Source organism: Elephantulus edwardii, unplaced genomic scaffold (assembly GCF_000299155.1).
Source record: "Elephantulus edwardii isolate Elephantulus edwardi_28Jun2011 unplaced genomic scaffold, EleEdw1.0 scaffold00025, whole genome shotgun sequence".
Classification (NCBI taxonomy): domain Eukaryota; kingdom Metazoa; phylum Chordata; class Mammalia; order Macroscelidea; family Macroscelididae; genus Elephantulus; species Elephantulus edwardii.
Window position 1 is genome coordinate 9,214,250 of NW_006399775.1, and position 23,751 is coordinate 9,238,000.

General features: G+C 38.9%; 1 protein-coding gene across 1 annotated transcript in view; it reads left to right on the top strand.

Moving 5' to 3' along the window:
• TPO (thyroid peroxidase) overlaps window positions 1-23,751 on the top strand; it is a 202,578-nt gene that overhangs the window by 115,447 nt on the left and 63,380 nt on the right. The window contains exons 8-11 of the mRNA XM_006882918.1: window positions 9,528-9,786; window positions 11,881-12,051; window positions 15,735-15,972; window positions 20,513-20,721. Of these exons, the coding sequence (XP_006882980.1) occupies window positions 9,528-9,786; window positions 11,881-12,051; window positions 15,735-15,972; window positions 20,513-20,721 (877 nt within the window). The remainder of the gene's footprint in view (window positions 1-9,527; window positions 9,787-11,880; window positions 12,052-15,734; window positions 15,973-20,512; window positions 20,722-23,751) is intronic.

Consider the following 23,751-nt stretch of genomic DNA (forward strand, 5'->3'; position numbering starts at 1 on the left):
GTAGAACCAATTTGTGACTTCTTAGAGGAGTTGAATCTGTTGCTCAATTTGGAGTCCTTTACTAGGCATCTCTACCGGGTGCCTGGCACTGTGCAAAGGGCACAGACATGAAGAAGAGAGTAGGGTACACAGAACAGCTTCCATGTCAGTAAGGAGCTCAGAATCCCCTATCTCTTAAGGAGGTATGAACAGAGAGGTTATTATATTAAACATAGTAAATGGGCATTTGCATGCAATCATTCAAGCATAAGAGAAAGAATAAATTAAAGAAAGTCTTTGCTGACCTTAAACAATATACAGCTCTTCAAAATCTTCAAAATCAGTGTGCTTTATAGCCTTTAAAAGCAAAACCTCTCCAAAAGGAAGAAACATAGAAATTACTAATATTCACCTGCATAGACACTCTCTAACATCCATACTCCACTTTGATGTTAATACTCATCATTTTGTTTGGGCATCCAAGCCTTGGCTCTTCTCCAGGTCACACTGCTCATTTGTTGAAGATTGATCTGATTGAGCTAAGTCGGCTAATGCTGGGAGATACTTCAAAGGAGCTCACAAAGTATCTGTGGTTGTGATGGTGGTCAGAAACCAAGTAATCACAATGAGAATCCTATTGCCTAGTGGTCATTAGTCATCTGTCACTCTGTCATATTGTGATGGCTCACATGGCACTGCGACACTGGTAACTCACCATCAGTACTTCTAGTACCAGCAGAACTTTCTGACTACATAAAACAGACTAAAAAAAATCCAATAAACAAACAAAAAATAAATAAAAAAGAAAGACAGACTAGAGGAAAGTCTACTAATTAATTTCAAAAATCAGCTAATGAAAACACAAAGGATTACAACCAAGTATTTTCTGATGTTCTATTGGAAGATGAGCCTCTACATGGAGGGAAAGGAAAAAAAAACAAAAAAAAACCCCACCTCATTGCCCATTGAGTAAGAACCAACTCATAGCTGATGCTTCAGAAAGTTTTCAGAGGTTGTAAACTGTGGGAAGGGATTGCCCATCTTTCTCCCTCAGACTTGCTGGTAGGTCCAGACCACAAGTCTTTGGATTAGCAGTACAACATCATAGTCACTAGACCACCAGAATTCTGTAGAACACACTCAAAATACACAGTGGCTGTGACAAAGAACTTGAGCATACTCATGGTTGTGAAGATAGTACAGAATTAAGACATTTTTTCATCCTGTTATGTTTGGTGGAGCTCCCCAATTAAAATAAGCTTGGAAGCAGGAGTGGCATCCACTTCCATAATAGTTTGCCTCTGGAAACCCTATGAACATGGAGAAAGGCCAAAAATTATACAAATCTCCAGGACTTTTGTTCATAGAGTTGTTATGGGTCGCCCGCAACTCGATGGCACTTAACAACAGCACCACCAACAACAGCAAAGAAAGAGAGCGCAGTTGGCCTAGCGGACAAAAACCCATGCCCCGAAGCCAAAGGTGGTGACTCTACTCCACGTCGCTCATACCTGCCTTTAATTGTTTTTGGTGAAATATTCTTCTAGGTCGTGTAACCCTGGTGTGTCCACTTGCTGTACAGAGGTAACTTGTGGTTGATGTGAAGGCAAACACTGTGAAACTAATGAGTCAAAAGCGAGAACAGTTACCCACTGTGGACAGTATTTGGTGAAGCCACCCAAATAAAACAAGCTTGGAAGCAGGAGTGGCAGCCACTTCCATAATAGCTTGCCTCTGGAAACCCTGTGAACCTGGAGAAAGGACAGAAGTTATACAGGAGGTTTCCAGGACTTTCGTTCATAGGGTTGCTATGATTTGCCTGCAACTCGACGGTACTTAACAACAACAACATTGTACATTAAATCACTATATGTTGAAGCAAACTCAATAGGAAATAAAAACAACAATGCTGATCAATGAGGAGAATTTAACCTTGAGTATCAAAAGAATGATTATGTGAATATGCAAGAGAGTTTAACACGAAAAGATTAAGCACAACAGAGATTGTGAGGATGACACTGGATTGAGCAAGGTTTCATTCTGTTGTACATAGAGGTGGTATGAGTAGGAGTTAGGTAATAACGGGAACTGACCTTCTGCTTCTAGGATCAAGAAGGCAGACAATGTCTCATAAAGTGTCAAGTAGTTTAGGGTGGATGAGGAGGTCAGGAACAGTCATGGAATCAAAAGATCTGAGAATTGCAAACACATCATTGGATAGTGGAACAAAATGTTCTCCAGCATCACCCTGAGGAGATGGGGAGAAAAAGGCAGGGAACTAGTAAGGGCAATAACTTAGACAATTCTCAGCTTTTACGTTACTATTTCTGACTGCCTCCACAATTCCTAGCAGTCACAGTGCCTTATATGACTGAGGTATGCAAATACCATAGAAGCTTTCAAAAGGACTGTCATAAACATTCAGAAGAACCACTTGGATAAGTCAGATCTTGAAAGCTCCATTGGTTAGAACAAATGGTGCTATTACTTCTGCTTTGGCAATGAGCCATGGGAGAGTTTCTCATATTTAGCATAATAACTTACAATTGACATTTTGAATCAGATCATGGAGAAAGTGGTGAAGAGGAAATGCTCTTTTCAGAGTTCTGACAAGGTCAAACACTAAAGATGCAACCAATATATGAAATGTAATCAGTGAGAAGGGTTTTAGTTTGCTATGTGTAAATAGATGACTTCGGGGATTAGAGGCAATATGTCATCCTTTAACAGCAAATATTTTCAGGATTTTCTTTGTCACCCCATGTTTGTTGCTATCCCCTAGGTTCACAAGTTAAACTTTAGGTAAGCATCAAAAGGAAGAGTTGTCATTAATGTAATTTACATTTGAATTTAAGGTTGTCTCTCACCCTTAGGCTAAAATGGGAGAAACCATTTTCCCTCTTTCTTTGTAGTGAGAAGAAATCAGAGATTATTCAAGGGAACAGAAGTGGCTGCACATGTCCTGAATTTGAAAAGCCACATTAACCTTATTGTCTCATCAAGAGAAGCCACTTTGACATATTTGTGATCCAAAAATTTTGTTCTTATAAATTGCATCTGAGATTGAAAAGCTGGGTCTGCATTATAAAATCATAAGTACTCTATAATGCTGATTTATAACTTGGTTACTTCTCACTGATCAGTGCACCAGTGTAAAGATTGAAACATCAGTTTAGAAATATTTGTATAGACCCTTTCATTTGTTTTATGTCTAGTTCTTGAAGGTGAATCGATGGGCAGCAATAGGATATGACTTAGTCCTTCACCAGGATTCTTTTTATAGCTCAGTTCCTGCTTTCACTTTAAAATACAAAAGTACATATTTAGAAAATGTATTTTTATTATTGGCAAGGAATATGTATAGTATATTATATTTTTAAATTTTTCTTGTTTTTATTGACTATGCAAAGGCATTTGACTGTGTGGATCATAAAAAGTTGTGGCTGATATTGAGAAGAATGGGAGTCTCAGAGCACTTAATTGTGCTCATATGAAACTGATACCTCGACCAGGAAGCTGTTGTCCTGGGGAACAGAGCAGAGGAACACTGCATGATTTAAAATTAAGAAGGGAGTGTGTCAGGGTTGTATTCTATCTCCATACCTATTCAAACTGCACTCTGAGCAAATTATTCAAGAAGCTGGACCCTATGAAGAAGAATGTGGCATCAAGATTGAAGGGGGACTAATCAATAACCTGTGTTAAACAGATGACATAACCTTGCTTGCTGAAAGTGAGGAGGGCTTGAAGCACTTGTTGCAGAAGTTTAAGGAATGCAGCCTTAGGTATGGATTGCATCTCAATGTCGAGAAAACAAATATTCTTACCACTGGACTGATAGGCAACATCATGATGGAGAAGAGATTGAAACTGTCAACTTCATTTTATTTGGTTCCATAATTCACTCCTAATTAATTAGTATCAGCAGTCAGGGAAGCACACTGCACTGCCAAAGTTTGCAGTTAGGGACCCCTCCAAATTATGGAGATGTAACGATGTCAGTTTGGGGACTAAGGTGTGTCTGATTCTGCTGTAGTCTTTCCAGTCACTAACTATGTATCTGAGGGCTGGACAATGAACAGGGATGATAAAAGAAGAATTGACGCCTTTGAGTTATAGCTTTGGAGAAGAGCACAGAACATCCCATTGACAGCCCAAAGAACAAACAAATCTCAGAGAACATGCAGCCGAAGTGTTCTATAGAGACAAGAATGATGAGGCTTCACCTCTCAAACTTTGGGCATGTTGCTAGGAGGGGCTATTCTTTGGAGAGGGACAAAATGCTTAGAAGGAGGGAGGGTCGGCAATGGAGAGGAAGGCCTCAACCAGGTGGATTGATAGGGTGATTGCCACAATGGGCTCTACTGTGTCAGGAAGTGTGGAGATGGCACAGGATAGGACAGAGTTCAAATCTGTTGTTCATAGGGTCACTATGAGTCATATTTGACTTAATGGCACCTAACAATAGCAAACAACGTATTTTTAATCTTTTCTTGTTATTTGCATGTATATTTACAGATCAGTGCACTATTCATTCATATATAATTTGTTTTATGACATTGATTACAACTCCCTCTCTATGGTTCTTATTTCCACTCATCTTCCATCCTTACTCTTCCTACTCTGAACTTTAGCATTAGGCAAATGCTTCTATTGTGAAGTATTGTGATCTCGTGTGGATGATGATTCACTTCCATTGTATTATTTTTTATCTTATTAAAATACACACACACACACACACATATACACCACCCCCAAACTCATGGCCAACTAGTCAGAACTGACTCATAGTTGACCCTCCACTGAGTTTTCAGAGAGTTTTAATTACATGGGAAGAGATTGTCCATCTTTCTCCCCATGAGCAACTGGCAGATTTAAATCACCTGTATTTGAGTTAACAGTGTAACCTTTTATCCACTAGGCCATCAGAGCTCCCTTATACTTACTTTTTTAAAAAAATATTATTTTTTTTGTGTGTGTGTGTGTGTGTACCATCAAATTGGATCTGACTGGTACAAGAGGAGACTGTTCCTCCTTCTTCAGCAGAGCATCTGGTGGATTCAAAGCATGCATCTCTGGGATTGCAGTATAGCTTCTTACCATTAGGCCACCAGAGCTTGCTGCATAATTTTAACTTATAGATCTGTCTATTATTTGGATGAAAGTTGTACCACAGAAGTGAGTTCACTTCTAAGCCCAAAGGGCAGCTAAAGATCATAGTCTAGGGAATCTTCTCTGTCAATCTCCATTAGATTAATGTCTTTTTAAATTTTCTGAGAGGATTAATATTTTACCTTTCTTAAGTGACAACTAATATAAAAGGCCTTTAAGTAATTTTTATTCAGTTATTCCTAGGATAGAATCATTCTTATTGGTTTGGGCCATATTTTGATGTCATTTATTGATTACTCACTTTAACAAGCAAAATGAATTGATGTTGGTTTTACAGCTGAAATATTGTTTAATCTGAAAACAGAATACTTGAGTGTAAATCTTCTTATACCCATTTATCAAAAAGGAATGACAGAACTCTATGATTGTACCATAATTTACAATTGGCATGGTCCTTTAGCACACATTATTTTCTGATTTAATCCTTATAGAAACTCTAGAAAGTAGGTGCTGTGTTAGTGCTTTACAGGAAAAAAAATCTCAGCTAGTAAATTACAAAGCCAGAAGTAGATCTCTGCTGGACTGGGACCCAGGGCTTATTTTATCGCCCCATGCTGACTCATGGAACGCGAGATGGAAAGGCTTTGTGTCTTCCCTTTGCAGTGCTACTGCATAGGCCACTACCAGCAGATTACTGTCCTGGGAATAACTTCTCTGGCAGTTAACCTTGTAAATGAACTTTCAGAACATTCATAGGGGCACAAACCAGAAAACTTTCTGAGGAGTTCTATTTGGAGGTTTTATTGAAGAGTAAGAAAATAGATTTATTAGTAAAGAATATCTGCCTTGATATCTGCAAGAGGTCCTCTTAAGCTCTCTGTATATGGGATACAATTGACAACAGCAACTTAAAGGATCCAATCAGACATTTAGTGGAAAGTGAATTTACATTAATGGGAGGGAGCAACTCAGAAATGGATGCTGAGAATGCTGTAAAACCCGAAGAGTGTAATTAATATCACTGAAATGGTTGAATTGGTGTATGTTATGCTGCATATAGTCTCATCCACAGAAAAATAAAATTAATTGATTATGTGAATGTTGTTTAGTGTCATCAAGTTGAGTACGATTCATAGCAACCCTATGAACCCTGTTCTATAACTATCATCATTTCTCTGTGCTTTTAGAGTTTCCAGAGGCATGCGGTTTAGGAAGCGATGTGACTCCTGCTTCCAAAATTGAATCGATCTGGAGCTCCACCAAACACTGTCCATGATAGGTAACTATTATGGCATTTGGCACACCAATGGCACAGTGTTCAGTATCACAATAACCCCTAGTTACTTCAATACAGCCAATAGAAAGACCACTATTGTACCACTTAGAAGAATGTTCATCCCAAAATCAATTAACACTACTACCATTTAAATACAAGGCACACCCACCAGGAGCTGGTTTCCTAAACCAAGAGATTTCTAGCTCACAGTTTATTCTTAGCTAAATGCAGCACATCCAATCAGCTGACAACCTATTGTGGATAGAGGCGGTGGGAAACCCAATAAAAAAACCCAAATGTTCCATACCCAACCCTCACCAAGATGTGAGAAACCTTTCCCCAGAATCCAACCACTTCACACATGAGCCTCCAAGATGTCATAAATCATAAAAAGAAAAAAATCTTGCCCTTACCAGTAAGATTTTCTTTTTAAAAATGTCATTTTCCCCAAAGTAGAGAAAATTACCTTAAATTACACTTTGTTAAATAAAAGTACAGTGCTTGTCTGTCAGTTGGCTGTACTGGGGTAACTTGTGAATTGCTGTGATCTTGGAAGCTATGCCACCAGTGTTTCAAATGCCATAAGAGTCAAACATGATAGACAGATTTCAGCAAAATTTCCATATTAAAATAAACTGACTAGGAAGCAAGTTTGGACATCTACTTCTGAAATAACAGACTTCTGAAAACCCTATGAACAATAGAGAAATATAAGGAGCTCTGGTAGCTTAGTAGTAAGGACAAAGCAAGGTATTATATAACACAATATATAAAGAGTTAGATTTGGAGAATAAAAAGAACTTGCTCTGCATTTCTCAAACTGAAAGAACTAAAAAGGAAATTCAAGTTTTAAGTTACAATACTGAGAAATGTTATCGGCAAAATCTTGAATGATCCAGGAAGCATCAAAAGAAGATGGAGGAAATATACAGAATCATTGTACAAAAAAAATAATTAATTGGCACTATAATATTTAGGAAGCATCACATGAACAACAGCCAAGATCAATGAAAGAAGAAGTTCAAGCTGCACTGAATGCATTGGCAAAAAAAAAGTCACCATGAATCGATGGACATAACAACATGTTTCAACTAACGGATACAGCCTTGGATCACCAGTGTATGACAGGAAACTTGGAGAACATTATATTGGCCAATTGACTTGAAGAGATCTATATTTCTTCCCTTTCCATGAAACGTGGTCCAACAGAATGTGGAAATTATCAAACAATATCATTAGTATCATATGTAAGAAAAATGTTCTTGAAGATCATCCAAAACATTTAAATACAATCTCACTCAGCATGGTTTAACAGGGTAACTAACAACCAATGTTGGTGAGAATGCATATATTGGAAATCTCATGTACTGCTGTGTAAAATGGTACAATTACTACAGAAGGCAGTTTGGCATTTCCTCAAAGAGGCAAAAATAGGAATCTCATTCAACCCAGCTATTCGACTTCTAGAGAGCTCTGGTAGTGTGGTGGTAAGGAATTGCTGTGCATATGGTTTCAGTCCACAAACTGCTCTGTGGAACACAAATATACAGTCTTCTCCCATGTGATTTACATCCTCTTAAAACTTGCTGGAGGGTCAACTATAAAACTCTTCTGACTCCATGGCACATAATAATGGCATCAGCAACAAACTTCACTAGTGAGAATATACACTAGGAAAATTACAGCAGAGACATGGACAGATGTATGTACATGAGGAGCTCTGGTGGCCTAGTTGTAAAAAGCTACACTGTAATCCCAAAAGCACATGGTTCCAATCCACCAGTTGCTCCATGGAAGAAGGATGGGCAGTCTCTTCTCTTGCAACCCACTGGAGGGGTCAGCTATCAGTTGGTTCCAACTCAACAAAACACAACAGCAACAACAAACATCCTTATTACAATGTTATTCAGAATAGTGAGGAGACTGAAGCAGCCCAAGTGCCCAACAACAAATGATACAGAGTGCCCAACAGAATGGATACAGAGATTTTGGTATATTTCCACAATGGTACACTATGTAGCATTTTTTAAAAAATGACGAATTTGTGAAACACTGCCCAATATGGATAAGTCTAGAGGACATTATGTTGAATGAAATAACTCAGTCACAAAAGGACAAATACTAAAAAGATTGCTCTGTGAGAATAAGAGGAGGATTTAGGGATGGGACTGGATAGACAGGGCACAAATCGAAAGGACTGGCAATGTCTACTGAAAGGGATTAGAAGGGAAGATCAAGCAGGAATGAATGTATGAATGGACATTATGTGAACTGCATTTCACAAATTGGACTAAGGCATGTATAACTGTTAAAAAGGTGAGGGGGAAGAGGAGATTGAGAGAGGGAGAGGGGAGAGGAAGACAGAAAAAACATGCTAGGACAGCAGAGATTAGTGGATGGAAGGGATTAGTGGAGTGAAGGGATAGGAGAAGATTTGATGAGGCCTTGTGTTAAAGGGCAAAGATTAATTGTAATTAACATTTTAAAACAAAATGTATAATGATGGTTGAGTTAAAACCAATAAAAAAAGGAGTAGAAGTTTAGAAAAGTTAAAAGAACATGCCAGAGTGTCACAGCTAAGAAAGAGCACGGATAGTGTTAGAATTCAAGTTGGTCTGAGACCTGAGCCCTTTATGCCATAATTCCTTGAAGTGATTTGATTTCTGATTTCTTTCTTCAAACTGGAGTATAAGTGTATTTCTTATAGATGGAGGGAGAGGTGTAGGGAAAAGACAAGTTTAGAGTAGAATATATATATATATTTTTTTATATTTCGGAAACTACAAAAGCAGGAATGAGTCTACTTTTTAAGTCTTTATATTCTGTATGTCAGCCAAATTTTGGTATGGCTTGTCCTGCCCAAAGCATTTCCCATGGTGAGCCTTTGAAGGTATTTCTGACATTCTATGTTTAATCCCATAAATACCAAATATGGCTGAGACTTCAATTGCAATGGTTGATAGCATTTTGACATTCCCTAGTTTAACGGAATGCACCTTTTTCCCGTGTGACTACAGTCTCAGTACAGGAAGTCTAATCTCCCCAGGCTTCAAGAAGAATGTCTTCCTCTTTAATATGATTTTAACCCTCCCCATGATACCCTGGTCTGTGTTGCAAATCAGCTTCTGCTTGAAACTCACACATTTTCTCTTCTTCATAGATTATTACCATGAGAGATTACATTCCCAAAATTCTGGGCCCAGAGGCCTTCCAGCAATATGTGGGTCTCTACGAAGGCTACGATTCCACAGTGAACCCCACAGTATCCAATGTATTTGCCACAGCTGCGTTCCGCTTTGGGCATGCCACAATTCACCCATTTGTAAGGCGTCTTGACGACCACTTTCAGGAGCACCCTGACCTCCCCAGGTTACACCTGCATGATGCCTTCTTCAGTCCATGGAGACTTGTCAGGGAAGGTGAGTTTCTTTCAATTTAGCCTTCAATGAGAAGAATGGGATTCCCAGGGCACTTGATTGTGCTCATGCAGAACCTATACAGGGACCAGAAGCTATTGTGCAAGCAGAGCAAGGGAAAACTACAAGGTTTTTAAGTTGAGAAGGGATTGGGGAAAAAACAATTGCTGTTGAGGTAATTCGGTCTCCTGGTAACCCAAGTGTGTAGGAGCAAAGATGCCTTGGGTCTTTCATGGTTATTCTAACCTTCATGGTTTTGGTTAATAGTCAAGCTGGTTAACAGTTTGCAATAGGTGATTACTCCTCATATATCTTTAGAATGTTAATAATTGTATTAACCTTATAACTCAATGATTTACATATAAAATATCCTTTGAATCCCTGGGTAGGTTTGAGAGAGTCATTTTAATTTTCAACTCTTTCTTTCATACACGTTTTCTCTTATTTTATATCTTGCCCCATGTTCTTTATCCTTATCTGGAAGTTTCTGACTTGTGATAAGGGTTGATTAATTCTAAGAAGGGATAGTTGGTAAAATGGAAAGTGGAGATTAAAAAGTTACTGTCCCTTAAAGCAAGCAAATTTTATGCAAAGTTTGATGGAAAGTGAGACCATGGAATTTTACCAAAATCACTCTACACTAGACAAAGTGAATTATGATTTCTGAGTAAATTGTATTTTGAGGGCATCATGAAGTCTAAGCTTTGGCGGCCTAGTGGGTAAAGAGTTGCACTGCTAACCCAAAGGTATGTAGTTTGAATCTCCCAACCACTTTGAGGGAGATAGGTGTGCAGTTTCCTCCCAGGCAGCTTACAGCCTCTGAAAATCCACGAGAGGGTCAGCTATAGGTTGGTTCTAACTCAGCAGGTCTCTCTCTCTCTCTCTCTCTCTCACACACACACACACACACAGCAAAACAGTCCAACTAAAAAATTCTTATTGTTTTCCATTTTTATTGTAATTTAGGTGAAAATTTACAGAGCAAGTTGTTTTCCATTCTGCAATGCACATTTTTCTGGTGTGGCATTGAACGTGATCTCCACTATTTAGCTGCACTCTTTCCATTTTCTCTTTGTGCTTACATTTCTAGTCAGCCTTCTTTTCTTTTTCTTTATCACTGGATACATGTTTTGAATCCCTTCCATTGTTGTTGTTGTTGTTGTGATGTGCCTTCGAGTCGCCTGTGACTCATAGCAACCCTATGTACAATAGCCCTAAACTCTGCCCTATCCTGTGCCAATCTCACCATCTCTGACACACCCACCCCCATTACCCCAGTCACTGAATCAATTCATCTCATCGAGGGTCTTCCTCTCTTGCGCTATCGCTCCACCCTCCCAAGTATAACGTTCCTCTCCAAGGACTGGTCCCTCCTTGCAACATGTCCAAAATATTGTAGATTTCAATTTCTTTTTACCTTCAGGGAACTTATATATAACAAACAACAAATTTGTTTTCTCTAAGTGGCTTTTGTGTAGATGATGCCAGAACTTTGAAAGATGTTGGTAAGAAATAGAGAGCACTTTAGACACCTGGGCTCTGGTGGCCTACTAGGTAAGAATATGCACTGTCAACTCAAAGGCAGGTGATTCAAATCTACCAGCTGCTCCATGGGAGAAAGTAGAGCACTCTCCTTCTGCACTCTTTACAGCCTCTGAAAACCTGCTAGATAGCCAGCTATAAATCAGTCAGTTTCAACTGGACAGCAATAAGTTGTTGCTCTTGGCTACTCTTTCAGGTAAAGTTCTCTTTTTCGTTTTCTACACATTAGAATTCAGAAAATGCTCCCTTTGATTGTATCATTTCTCTGCTTGCTGAAAACCAAACAAATTTAAACCCATAGATCACTGACTGCCCCTTACATCAGACTCAGTGGCCTGTGGAAAAGATTTCAGACAAGTGCTCACCCAATAACAAGGGCAGTATTATAAAAGTACTCTGAAAACCTTAGAATTATCCAACACGATTCCATGAACTTACAAAAGAGACATCGATTTATTAAATAATAAGATTAGTTTGTGATCTGAGCTCATAGTCTGTTTTTTTCCCAGAACTCACCAAAGGATTTTCTCTGCCTTTTCTATGAATATTTTCCAGGTGGTTTGGACCCACTGGTAAGAGGCCTTCTTGCAAGATCAGCCAAATTGCAGGTGCAGGATCAGCTGATGAACGAGGAGCTGACAGAAAAGCTCTTTGTGCTGTCGAATTCGGGCACTTTGGATCTGGCATCATTAAATTTGCAAAGGGGCCGAGACCATGGTCTGCCAGGTCGTCTGCTGCTTCTGGGTTTCCTTTTGAATGCTCCCCTCACACCTTTGCTGTATAATTTAGCAAATTAGCAACCTGTTCTTTGAGAGACTGATTTAAATTGAAATGTATCTGCACATCCATTGCCAAGTTTAGAATGTGGGCTCTTAAAGAACTTTAGTTCATTAAACCAAAGAGGAAATGTCTTCTAGCTCTTCTTAGACGATAGAAATTAAACAAAGAAGATTCTAAGCCTCATGAATTGAGTGAGCGAAGACAGTTAGCAGGAGCAAACCCTAGAAGTGTGAGGAAGAGTTTTCTAGAAAGATAAATGCACATCTGTACCTTATTTCCCAGGTGCCGATGGCTAGAGTGTTCTTTCTCATTCCCTTTTATTTGCTGTCAGAATGTCCTAAAGGGGTAGAAGAGATTATTCTGCTGCCACTAACACTATCACTAAGTAACCTGTCCAATTTCCTGGCCCACTGGTGTGCACTTTGATTCCTCGTCTCAGATCAGGCATCTATCTCACTGCGCTTTCTCATTTCCACTTTGCTCTTGCCTTTTCCAACCCATCGTCTCTGCCCACCCTAACACTTCTGACACCCACTCTATTTCACCTGTCAAATCCACCTCCTCCTCTTCTGCCCTACCCTGAGACTTTCTGTGACTGGCCAAGTCTCTGGAACTTTCACTCCTTTTTGCTCCTGTAGTTCATAATCTGGCCTTTTATTTTTAGTTGCTGTCATGTTTCTTTTCAACTATGTAGGAAACTCTGGTGACTTAATAAGTTCTTAATTAATTCTTTACTTAAAGAATTGCTCTGCCAACTAAATAACAACTGTTAAAATCCACCAGTAAGATGAACAGTCTCCTCCCATGTGATTGATAGCCTTCGAAAATCTGCTGGAGGGTCAACTATGAGTCAGCTCCAACTAGAAAGCACATAACAGAGGTAGTTAGGGTAGAACTGGCCCAGATGGTTTTCTTGGTTGTAATAGTTATGTGAGCACATTGACTGGTTTTTATTCCGTGCAGCCCTTTTGTGAACTTGAATCTTTCAGTTATGGCTAAGCACTTAACCAGATTTCCTTCAGATATATGTAATGGATAGTTTAAGAAGTGAATTTGATCTGAGGCAAAAATTTTTGTTAAGAAATATATATGTTCTGAGAAATGCTCAGTATGACAGTGTGACCAGTAGCTCCAATATGTATGCTTTCGAATGCTGTTTTCCTTTGAAGAGATTAATCGAATATCCAGCCTACATCTCCCCAAAGACCTTTCCCCTCGTTTCACTCTGCACTCTTCACATAAATGGGGTCATCTGAAATGAATGGTTTACAGCCCTGGATCTGTGGTCCCATAGCTCTAGCACACAGTATCCTTTGCCTCTTTACTGCCTTCTCAGGCGTGCTATATTTCCTTTCTGGAGTGGAAGAGTGTAAATGTGTTTCCTCTTAGAGCAATAAAAACGGAAAGTGCCTTTCTAATTTCTTTTTATCTATGTAACACTTAAAGCATCAATCTCCCACAAGTCCTGAAAGCTTTTTATTATTTCTTTACTACTTAAAATAACTTGAAGATCATCTACAAGACTATAAAATCCCTGCCCCTATAATTTTAAAACTTGGTTCACTCAATGCTCTGTGTTTTGGGTAATCAGAAACAAATATATTGTTATGTCTTTAATGAAATAACTAACTGGCCCCCACAAGCTCTATGTCATGGACTGAGAATACATATTTTCTATATAAATCATAGTTAGTGGCTCTTCTGTAGCCAGTAGGGGGCTTTAGTGGTATAGACCATAGTGAGCTGTGCTGATAACCCAAACGGCTACCTGTCACTGTTATTTCTAACCCACCAGCATCTTTCCAGAAGAAAGATGGGCAGTTACCTCCTGTGTGATTTAAAGCTTCAAAAACAAATGGAAGGTCAGCCAGGAGTCAATTCTGACTCTACAGCAATGTCGTGACATTACAACTATTATTAGGCCATAGAAAATTTGGAAGCATGTTGGCAAGTGTGGTCTAAAATATACCACCTCACAAAGTGGTAAAAATGAAATTCCCATTGGAGGACATTTGGGGAGCTGTGTGATTTTGGCATAGAGAAACGTAGTCATCATCCCAAGTAGCTGAAGATGAGGTCTGAAGTGAGACCTGGAAATGGCTGTCCAGAGAGCGAGAAACCAAAGTGGCTCCTTCTAGGAATGAAAAGTCCTGCGAGTAAACAATAAAGTAGTGGTAGGAAATTGAGGCAAAACAGCTTTCCAGAGGCAGCACGGAGGTTAGTGATGTTACTGAGAATCAGAGGAGTTAAAGTCAGGTGCATACTTGCTCCCCATACATTGCAAATCACTGATAACATCACTTTTAACATAATCCACTCAGTGCTCTCTGACAGTGGTTTTCTGAAACCTTGCATGCTAAGTTATACTAGTATTTTCTTCTTTCAATTTCTGAGTTCTTTCTTCTAATCTCTCTTCTACATTGGCCTTGAAGGATTTCACTTCTCTGGCTCAACAAGGTTCTTTAGCACTAAAGCTTTCCTTCACCTAGATTATTGAAGATATGTGATATGAATTCTCTCCTCACTCCCATTACTGTTTCACCCAAATGTGAAACTTGCTAACTTGCTATGAGTCCCTTACTCCTCTCAATCATTTCTAGGTGTGCATTAGTTTAGACAGCAGTACTTTTGTTAAGATTATATATATCTCCCCCACTGGGAAGAAAACAATACACAGACCCAGCAAATGAAGTCCAGGTGGTAGAAAAGAAAAGGAGAAGCAAAGAGAAAATAATCAAGTACAATGATGAGGGTTCTAATTAGAGAGTGGAATGCTAAATCAGTGTGAGCAATTACCTCAACTTATCTTCAAGAGGGAGAAAGGTTTCTGGAGGAGGTGATGGCTGTGATGTAATCAGTAGGATAAGTCAGGTATGGTAGAATTAGGAGTAGGTGCCTGAAGAAGGGCACAAGAAGAAGGGAAAATATATCGGAGAAAAGGCAACAGCACAGCAAAGCTGGAGTGTAGGCACAGATTAATTCGAAGGAGTGATGACTAGTTCATTATGCTTGCAGAGCATAAGGTAAGAGAAGTAAAACAAGAAGCTGTAGAGTAAATCAGAAACCAGGCAACCGGAGCTTGCTTTGACATGCTGGGAAGTTTGGAGTTTATCCCAAAAGCAGTAAGGAGATAATAATCATCTCTATTCCTTTCCCAAGTGGAGTGCGTGCGTGTGTGTATGATAAAGAGGAGTGACCACGGGAGGGAGAGAAAGAGAAGAAAGGAGCCAGAGAATTGGTTGGCACCATCATTAAGAATGTAAATCTATAAAGGAGCATAGGCTGCCTTTCTGTTGCTCCACAGAGAACAGAATTTAGTATCGACTGGATAAGAAAATAGATCCACTTAGGGGTCTCAGATTTAGTATGATTGCTCTCTGAGCTCCTTTAAGAATAAACTCTTCACTAAGCCCCCTGAAATCTGTGCTGACATGTTCTAATGTATTGAGCTCTGCAGAGTGTAATTAAATGGTTTTCTACAAATGAGAAATTATGGGTGCTATTTTTTATGTAGCAATTGTAAATTGCAGCCAATACAGAATCAATGAGGTACTTTGGTAAATAGTCAAGACACTGTGAAGAGGAAATAACCAAAATACACAAATGTTAAACCCTTCTTCCTTGTGTAGGTTATAACGAATGGAGAGAATTCTGTGGCTTACCAAGACTAAAGACGCAAACTGACTTGAACACTGTCATTACCAGTAAGATTGTCATTGAAAAAGTAATGAAATTATATAAGCACCCTGATAATATTGATGTCTGGTTGGGTGGCTTAGCTGAAAACTTCCTTCCAAGAGCTCGAACTGGCCCCCTGTTTGCCTGCCTCATTGGAAAACAAATGAAGGCCCTGAGGGATGGTGACCGGTAGGTATTTGCAACCAGTTACTTTTGTATTCTGAATAGTTAGTTTTATATGAAGCCAATCAGATCTGGATTCAAATACTGATCCTGTCACTCAATATTTATGTGACCTTACATTAAAGAAGAACGCCCTTGATGTTATAGATTTACACAGTGACTGCAATAATGGACTAAGATCCTGCAGAAAATACAAGGATGGCACTGCATACATAGGGCAGGATTTCTCTCTGTCCATGGTATTGCATTGAGTTAGAGTCAATTCAATGACCCAACAAAAAATTGCTATGAATAAGTCATTGATTGTGCAAAATTTGAATATTCTCTCTCCAGTTCCATTTCTGTCACCGAGTCCATGTTTTCCAACTATTGAATCTTCTTCTCTGTTCCCAACTTTTGCATCCCAGTCATCTATTATTATCAATGCATCTTGATTGCATGTTCGATCGATCTCCAATTGTAAAAGTTGGTAAAAATCTTCTATATCCTCTTCCTTGGCTCTGGTTGTTGGTGCATATATCTGAATGATGGTGGTATTCACTGGCCTTCCTTTGCGTATGGATATTATCCTGCCACTGACAATATTGTACTTCAAGATGGATCTAGCAATGACTTTTTTAACTAATCAATGACTTATTCATAGCGAATAAACTTTTTAAGAGACATAAACGCAGGTTATATACTTAGATTTCACCTGATGGCATGCATAGGAATCAGATTGATTACATCTGTGGAAGGAAACTCAGGAGAAGCTCAATATCAGCTGTGAAAACCAGGCCACGAGCTGATTGTGGAACAGACCACCAACTACTCATATGCAAGTTCAAGCTGAAGTTGAGGAAAATTAAACCAAATCCAAGGCAACCAAAATATGACTTTGAGTCTATCTCACCTGAATTTCAGAACAGTCTGAAGAACAGGGTTGAGGCCTTGAACACTAATGAGCGAAGACCAGATGAGTTGTGGGACGATATCAAGGGTATGATCCAGGAAGAGTGCAAACGGTCATTGCAAAGACAGAAGAGAAAGCGATGACCAAAATGGATGTCAGAAGAGACTCTGAAAATTGCACTGGAGCGCAGAGAAGCCAAAGCACAAAGCAGCATGGGATGACAAAGCAAAATATTACAATGAAGTGTGTATTGAGTTAGAGTCAGAAAATCAAAAGGGCCGAACTCGCTCAGCATTTCTTAAGCTCAAGGAACTGAAGAACAAATTCAAACCTCGAGTTGCTATAATTAAGGATGCTTTCGGCAGAATGTCAAATGATCCAGGAAGTATTAAAAGAAGATGGAAAGAATATACTGAATCACTGTATTGAAAGGAATTGGCAGACACAGAAGAATTTCATGAAACAACATATGAGCAAGAGCCTATGGTGATGAAAGAAGAAGTTCAGGCTGCTTTGAAGGAAATGGCAAAAAAAATAAGGCTCCAGGGATAGATGGTATACCAATTGACATATTTCAGTTAACAGATTCTGCCCTGGATGTGCTCACCAAGTTGTGCCAAGAAATCTGGAGAACAACCACTTGGCCAACTGACTGGAAGAGATCTAGATTTGTTCCTATCTCAAAGAAAGGTGACCCAACAGAGTGTGGAAACTATAGAACAATCTCACTGATTTGATATGCAAGCAAAATTTTACTGAAGATTATCCAAAAACGACTGGAACAGCACATCAGCAGAGAACTACCAGAAGTCCAGGCTGGGTTTAGAAGGGGTTGTGGTACTAGGCATATTGTAGCTGATGTTAGAGGGATCTTAGCTGAAAGCAGAGAATACCAGAGGAATGTCTATCTGTGTTTTTTTGACTATGCAAAGGCATTTGACTGTGTGGATCATAACAAACTGTGGCTGACTCTGAGAAGAATGGGAATCCCAGAACACTTGATCGTTCTAATGTGAAACCTATACTTGGACCAGGAGGCAGTAGTCAGAACAGAGCAAGGGAACACTACATGGCTCAAAATTGGGAAGGGCGTATGCCAGGGATGCATCCTATCTCCATACCTTTTCAACCTATATGCAGAACAGATTATCCGGGAGACTGGGCTCTATGAGGAGATATGTGGGGTCAAGATTGGTGGATGCTTTATCAACAGTCTCCGTTATGCATATGACACAACCCTGCTTGCTGAAACTGAAGAGGACCTGAAGCACCTGCTGCAGAGGGTCAAGGACTGCAGCCTCCAATATGGGTTGAGGCTCAATGTCAAGAAAAAAAAAGATTCTCACCACTGCACCAAGTGGCAGCCTCAGGATGGACGGTGAAGAGATTGAGATTGTACACAGCTTTAGTTTGTTGTTTCCACAGTCAACACTCTTGGCACCAGTACCCAGGAAATTAAAAGGAGCATTGCCATGGGAAAGTCTGCTGTTAGGGACCTCTCCAAAGTACTGAAGAGCAATGGTGTCTCTCTGGAGACTAAGGTGCATTTGATACAGGCCATGGTCTTCACAATCACTTGCTATGCATCAGAGAGTTGGACAATGACCAAGGAGGATAGAAGGAGAATTGATGCCTTTGAGCTGTGGTGCTGGAGAAGAGTATTGAGAATTCCATGGACTGCTAGGAAAACAAACATATTTGTCCTGGAAAGGGTTAACACTGGTGGCTCCTTGGAGGTAAGGATTCTGAAGCTCCGTCTAACTTACTTTGGACATGTTGTGAGTAGAGACCGGTCCTTGGAGAAGGACATCATGCTTGGGGGGGTAGAGGGACAGCGCAGGAGGGGAAGGCCCTCTATGAGGTAGATTGATTCAGTGACTGGGATAATCAGGATGGGAGTGTCAGAGACAGTGCATTTGGCACAGGACAGAGAGAGTTTAGGGCTATTGTACACAGGGTCGCTATGAGTCGCAAGTGACTCGACGGCACATAACAACAACAACAACATAAAAAATAAGTTATTTCTCCTAACTAGAGTTTTTCTTCAACTATAAAAGCTGATTTTTATGAAAATTAAACACATTCAAGGTATATTTTAAACATTTCAAATTTATAATGATAGTTTTTCATATTATCACACAAATAAGCTGATATCATGTGAAGATCAAATTGTATTTCCTGATGTTGTCAATCTTCTCTCTATCATGGTTGAGGATACCCTACGGGGCAGTTCTGCTTTGTTCTATAGGGCCTCTAAGAGTCAGATAAAATCATATGAGACAGTGTTACTTTGTTCTCTAAGGTCACCATGGATCAGAATCTTATTAAAAACACACAGCAACATAGCCAGAGAGTCAGAAAAGCAAGTTCTTTGTTTCTCTGCATTTCTCTTTAATCTCCATACACTACAGTGGAAAATTATGAATTAGTAATTTGGGACCCACACAGATAAAAACAATAGAAAAAAATTTTTTTAATAATCCCTGTACATGTATTCCTGTTCTTGTTTTGGAGTCACTGTGACAAAGCCAACTTCTTAAAAGAATATTTATGCTAATTCAAGGTAACACATTTGGCATAACCTAAAGTTTCTTTCTTGTTTCACTCCCCAATTCAACTTTTATCATCAATTTCTAAAATGTAGCATTTCAAATAATTCAGAACACCTGGGGAGATATAACTAGGAGAAGTTGGCTTACTCAAAATCCTATCTTTAGCAAACTCCTGTGGTTTAAAATATGATGGAGACATGGAAGTAACTAGTCCAGCCAAGAACACATTTCTTCAACCTCACCATTACACATTTATTGCATTAACTTCCATGGGAGTACAACTTGAAACAAGCAAGCACAAGCTGCGAAGATTCCTGGAGTGATATGATACATTTCTCATCTTGATTATTTATAATTGAACATCTCCTAATACAAAAGTCTGGCCAAGAAACACGTAATGAGAATTCTTTTTCACATCCTACTAGCAATTTGGGAAGGGAGGGAAACTTTATATGACAAAGGAAGTGTGATGATTCATGGCATTCGGGTCAGAAGTCACTGGGGCTTTGTCAATGGTTTTGCAATTTCGAAAGAAAAGTGAGACTGATTTTTCCTACCATTGCAAATTCTCCTGATTAATTATGACCTGTAGGGAAAGACAGGTAGAATGGCCTCACACCATGTTTCTAATTCATCATAAAGAGCAGTGCACTTTCTAAAAATCATTGAAGTCCATTGTCATTATTCTTATTTTCTCAACTGCTCTCTACCACTGCCACCACCCTCAGGGTGAAAACAGTCAGCAAAATAGATCAGCATAAAATCATTAATGAGTTTTAAGAACTCTTTTTCCAATTAAATGCCATGGTTTTTAACCAACCTGTAAGACGTTAAATCATTTGGGTGCCTCAGTTTCACATTTCCCTCTTCACTTCCCTCAGATGCCTCATTGAAACTGCAAAATGCTTATCTTCCTCTAAGGTACTCATTGTTTTGTCACTTAGCTTTGCCTGTGCCTTGAACGGCTTCAGCCAAGCAGCGGGGAGAATCCTTGGCACAGAGCCTTGTGCACAGTGTATTTAGACTATGTGCTACACAGAAAAAGACCTAACAGGGCTTCTCTACTTACATACTGTTAACATTGCTTTCTTGTTCTGTGGAGGTTTTGGTGGGAAAACAGGCATGTATTTACGGAAGCTCAAAGGCATGAACTGGAAAAGCATTCTTTATCCCGGATCATCTGCGACAACGCAGGCCTCACCAGAGTGCCAGTCGATGCATTTCAAGTTGGAAAATTCCCCCAAGATTTTGAGTCATGTGAAAATATACCACACATGAACTTAGAAGCATGGCGAGAAACATTTCATCAAGGTAAATCTAAGGTTTTTTTATACTGTATTAAAGAGTTTTGATCACAGCTTCTCGAAGAAGCTGATTTTTAAAACACTGAGAAAAGAGCGTCATTGAAAAATGGTTGCAATTTGATACTATTTAGGAGTGCCTTTCCAGGTGAGGAAGGAATTTGGAAGTCTAAGGGAAAATTAGTCAGCTGAGACCTTCCCTATTAACAAGACATTGACAGAATAGTCTTTCACATATTGTCTTATATTATTGACTAAGTGCTAAAAGGATGAGTAAATCAGGGGTTTTTTAACATCAGCAGCATTGACATGCAGTGCCAGAAAATTGTTTGTTTATATAATCTGTTCTGTGCACTGTCAGATGTTTTGCATCATCCTGGTTCTCTAGCCATAAGTTCCAGTAAGTAAATGTCTCCAGGAGAACTAAATCACCCTTGTTTGAGAACAAATACAGACAATAAAGGGACCAACACTTGGTTTCATACAAGGGAAGGCATCTAGACATACATAGGAACTCTGCTGGCCTAGTGAAAAGAAGCTACTCTGTAATACTGAAGGCACATAATTCAAATCCACCAGCCACTCTGAGGGAGAAAGATGGGCAGTCTCCCCTCATGCAATTAACTGCTTCTGAAACCCCTCTGGAGGGTCAGGTGTGAGTCAGTTCTGACTTAACAGTACACAACAACTGCAGACACATGCATGTACAATTTACTAGGAACTTGATAGTTATTTAGGATACAGCTTAATAGAAATTTGTAAATTTTAATGTTGCGTTCACCAAAGTTATTTATTCTTTTAATAAATGTCAAAGACTGGCAATCAGATTTTCTAACCTCAGGTTTTATACTATTCATCCCTGTAGTACAGATCAATTTGAATCTTACAAATCTTACAAATCTCAGTTATGCACAGTAGGAAGTACTTCATTCTTCTGATATTATTTTTCATGCCAATCCAAGCTCAAAGTAGAAACTTAGAAATCAGTTATTGAGTAGCTCTTTTGGAATAGCCATCCACAAGGTGCTGGGAATGAATCTCTAGAAATAAAAATGCATAAACACACATTGATCTTCATAGCTATTGTATTCTAGACAGAGTTTTTAGAAATTAAACAAGTAAAAACTAGTGTATATATGTACAATATGCTATGTGCCATATAGGTACTCTGGAGGAAAATAATGTATAAGAGGAATAATTATACAATTGCAATCATGACAGCAAGAGAAGGCCTCCATGCTGAGAAGGCAAGACACGTGCTTCATCCAGAAGGAAAAGCAACTATAAAATTCCTTACAAATGTTCTGCCCACAAAATGCCCCTCAAAGAAATCTAAAAACACGTCTGAAATTTCAAGAGCATTTATTATATTATTTCCATGTGTGGAGACTCTTTTCCTCCTCAGGAAGGTGGTGAAGGAAAAAAAGCCCCGAGTTTCCCCTCCCACTTGCTTTTATAGCTCTTTTGAGTGCCCCTATTAGGGCAGGGGGATTGCGATCATGGTTGGTGAGCTGGGGAATTAGTCATTTGGGTTGACTTTTGACGGGCTGGCTACTTTGCCCACCTTTATTCCTTCTGTGTCACGTAGACACTAGTTAATCCTTTACCTTGCAAGGACAGCCAAGGCCTTACCCAGGGCATTCGTGTCTGCCTTAAACTAAGAATTTTTATGGCCCACTTCTGCCTCTAGCGTTAATGGGGGTTTATAAAAAATGGGGTTTCTGCTGTCCCTTCACATACAATAGTGCCTGAGGTGTTGTTCAAGAAACCACATGGGATGAGTTGGTTGGAGTGGAGTTGATAAAGGGATGAGAAGTAGACCTTGAAGATTAGAAAACTAAGAAGGATAGATTACTTAAAGTCTTGTAGTCTTTAAAAGGACTTTCTTTTATTCGGATTAAGATACCCATAATTGGATGACTTTTCCAAAAGATCACAAAGAATCTGATGCAGTTCTAATAGTATAACGTGTTAAGAAACTATACACAGAGTGACACTATACTTTTTTTTAACCTATGTTACTATATTGTTTCTTTACCTGTATTATTCACTCCTAGGACTATATTTCAATAAAAATAAGTCTGACATTTTAAAATAAAATTTATTATATGTTTAAAAAAAAAGAAACTATACAAACACTTTGAATGCAGAGTATTTAGTATGACACAAATGTCAAATTAAAAAGAGCAGTTGAGGACTAGTGTATTATTCTATACAAGAAATGATGATAACTTAGACCTCAGATGATAGCAGTAGAAATAGTGAGATATGGCCTTATTGTGGCATATTTTGAAGAGATACATAACATTATTTTCTAACTGATTAGTTATAGATATGATCAAAGGAAGGAGTAATGGGAACTTTTCAAGTTTTCCCTAAAGTAACTAGAATAAATGGATTCCAGATTATTAAAGAAGGTATGGTTTTGAGTAAAGCAAATGTGGAAAACAAGACTAGTAGTTTTTATGTGTATTTGATAAGTTTGAGGTGTCTATGGAAATGTAAAAAAAGCAGATGAATTTGAAAGAGTGAATTCAAGCAAAAATGGTCTGGACTAGTTGAGATTTATCTACAAAAATCATGTTATTGTGTACCTTTAATTTAAAAGCAACCCATAGCTGACCCTCCAGCAGGTTTTTAGAGGTGGTGAATCAGATGAGATGAGATTTCCCATCCACCCCAGAGCAGCTAGTATATTTGTAGCACATACCATTGCATTAGCAGTGTAATCCCTTACTACAAAGCCACAGGAGAGATTTCTCTGTAAATTCCATCTGTAGAGGAGATGTTTAATGCCAAGAAACTGGAATAAGTTGTCCAGGGTTACTGCATGTAGGAAAGAGATGAGAAGGCTGACCCCAGAGATAGTCAGATTTTGAAGGTAGGAAGATAAAGAACAGATAAAGACCTTGAGAAGGAGATACTAGGGAAGTAGAATGAAACCAGCAGCTTGTATGTTATGAGGATACTGTGTTTTTAAAAGAATGGCATGTTCAACTACGTAAGATCCTTCTGATCCTTAAAATAAAATTCAGACAAT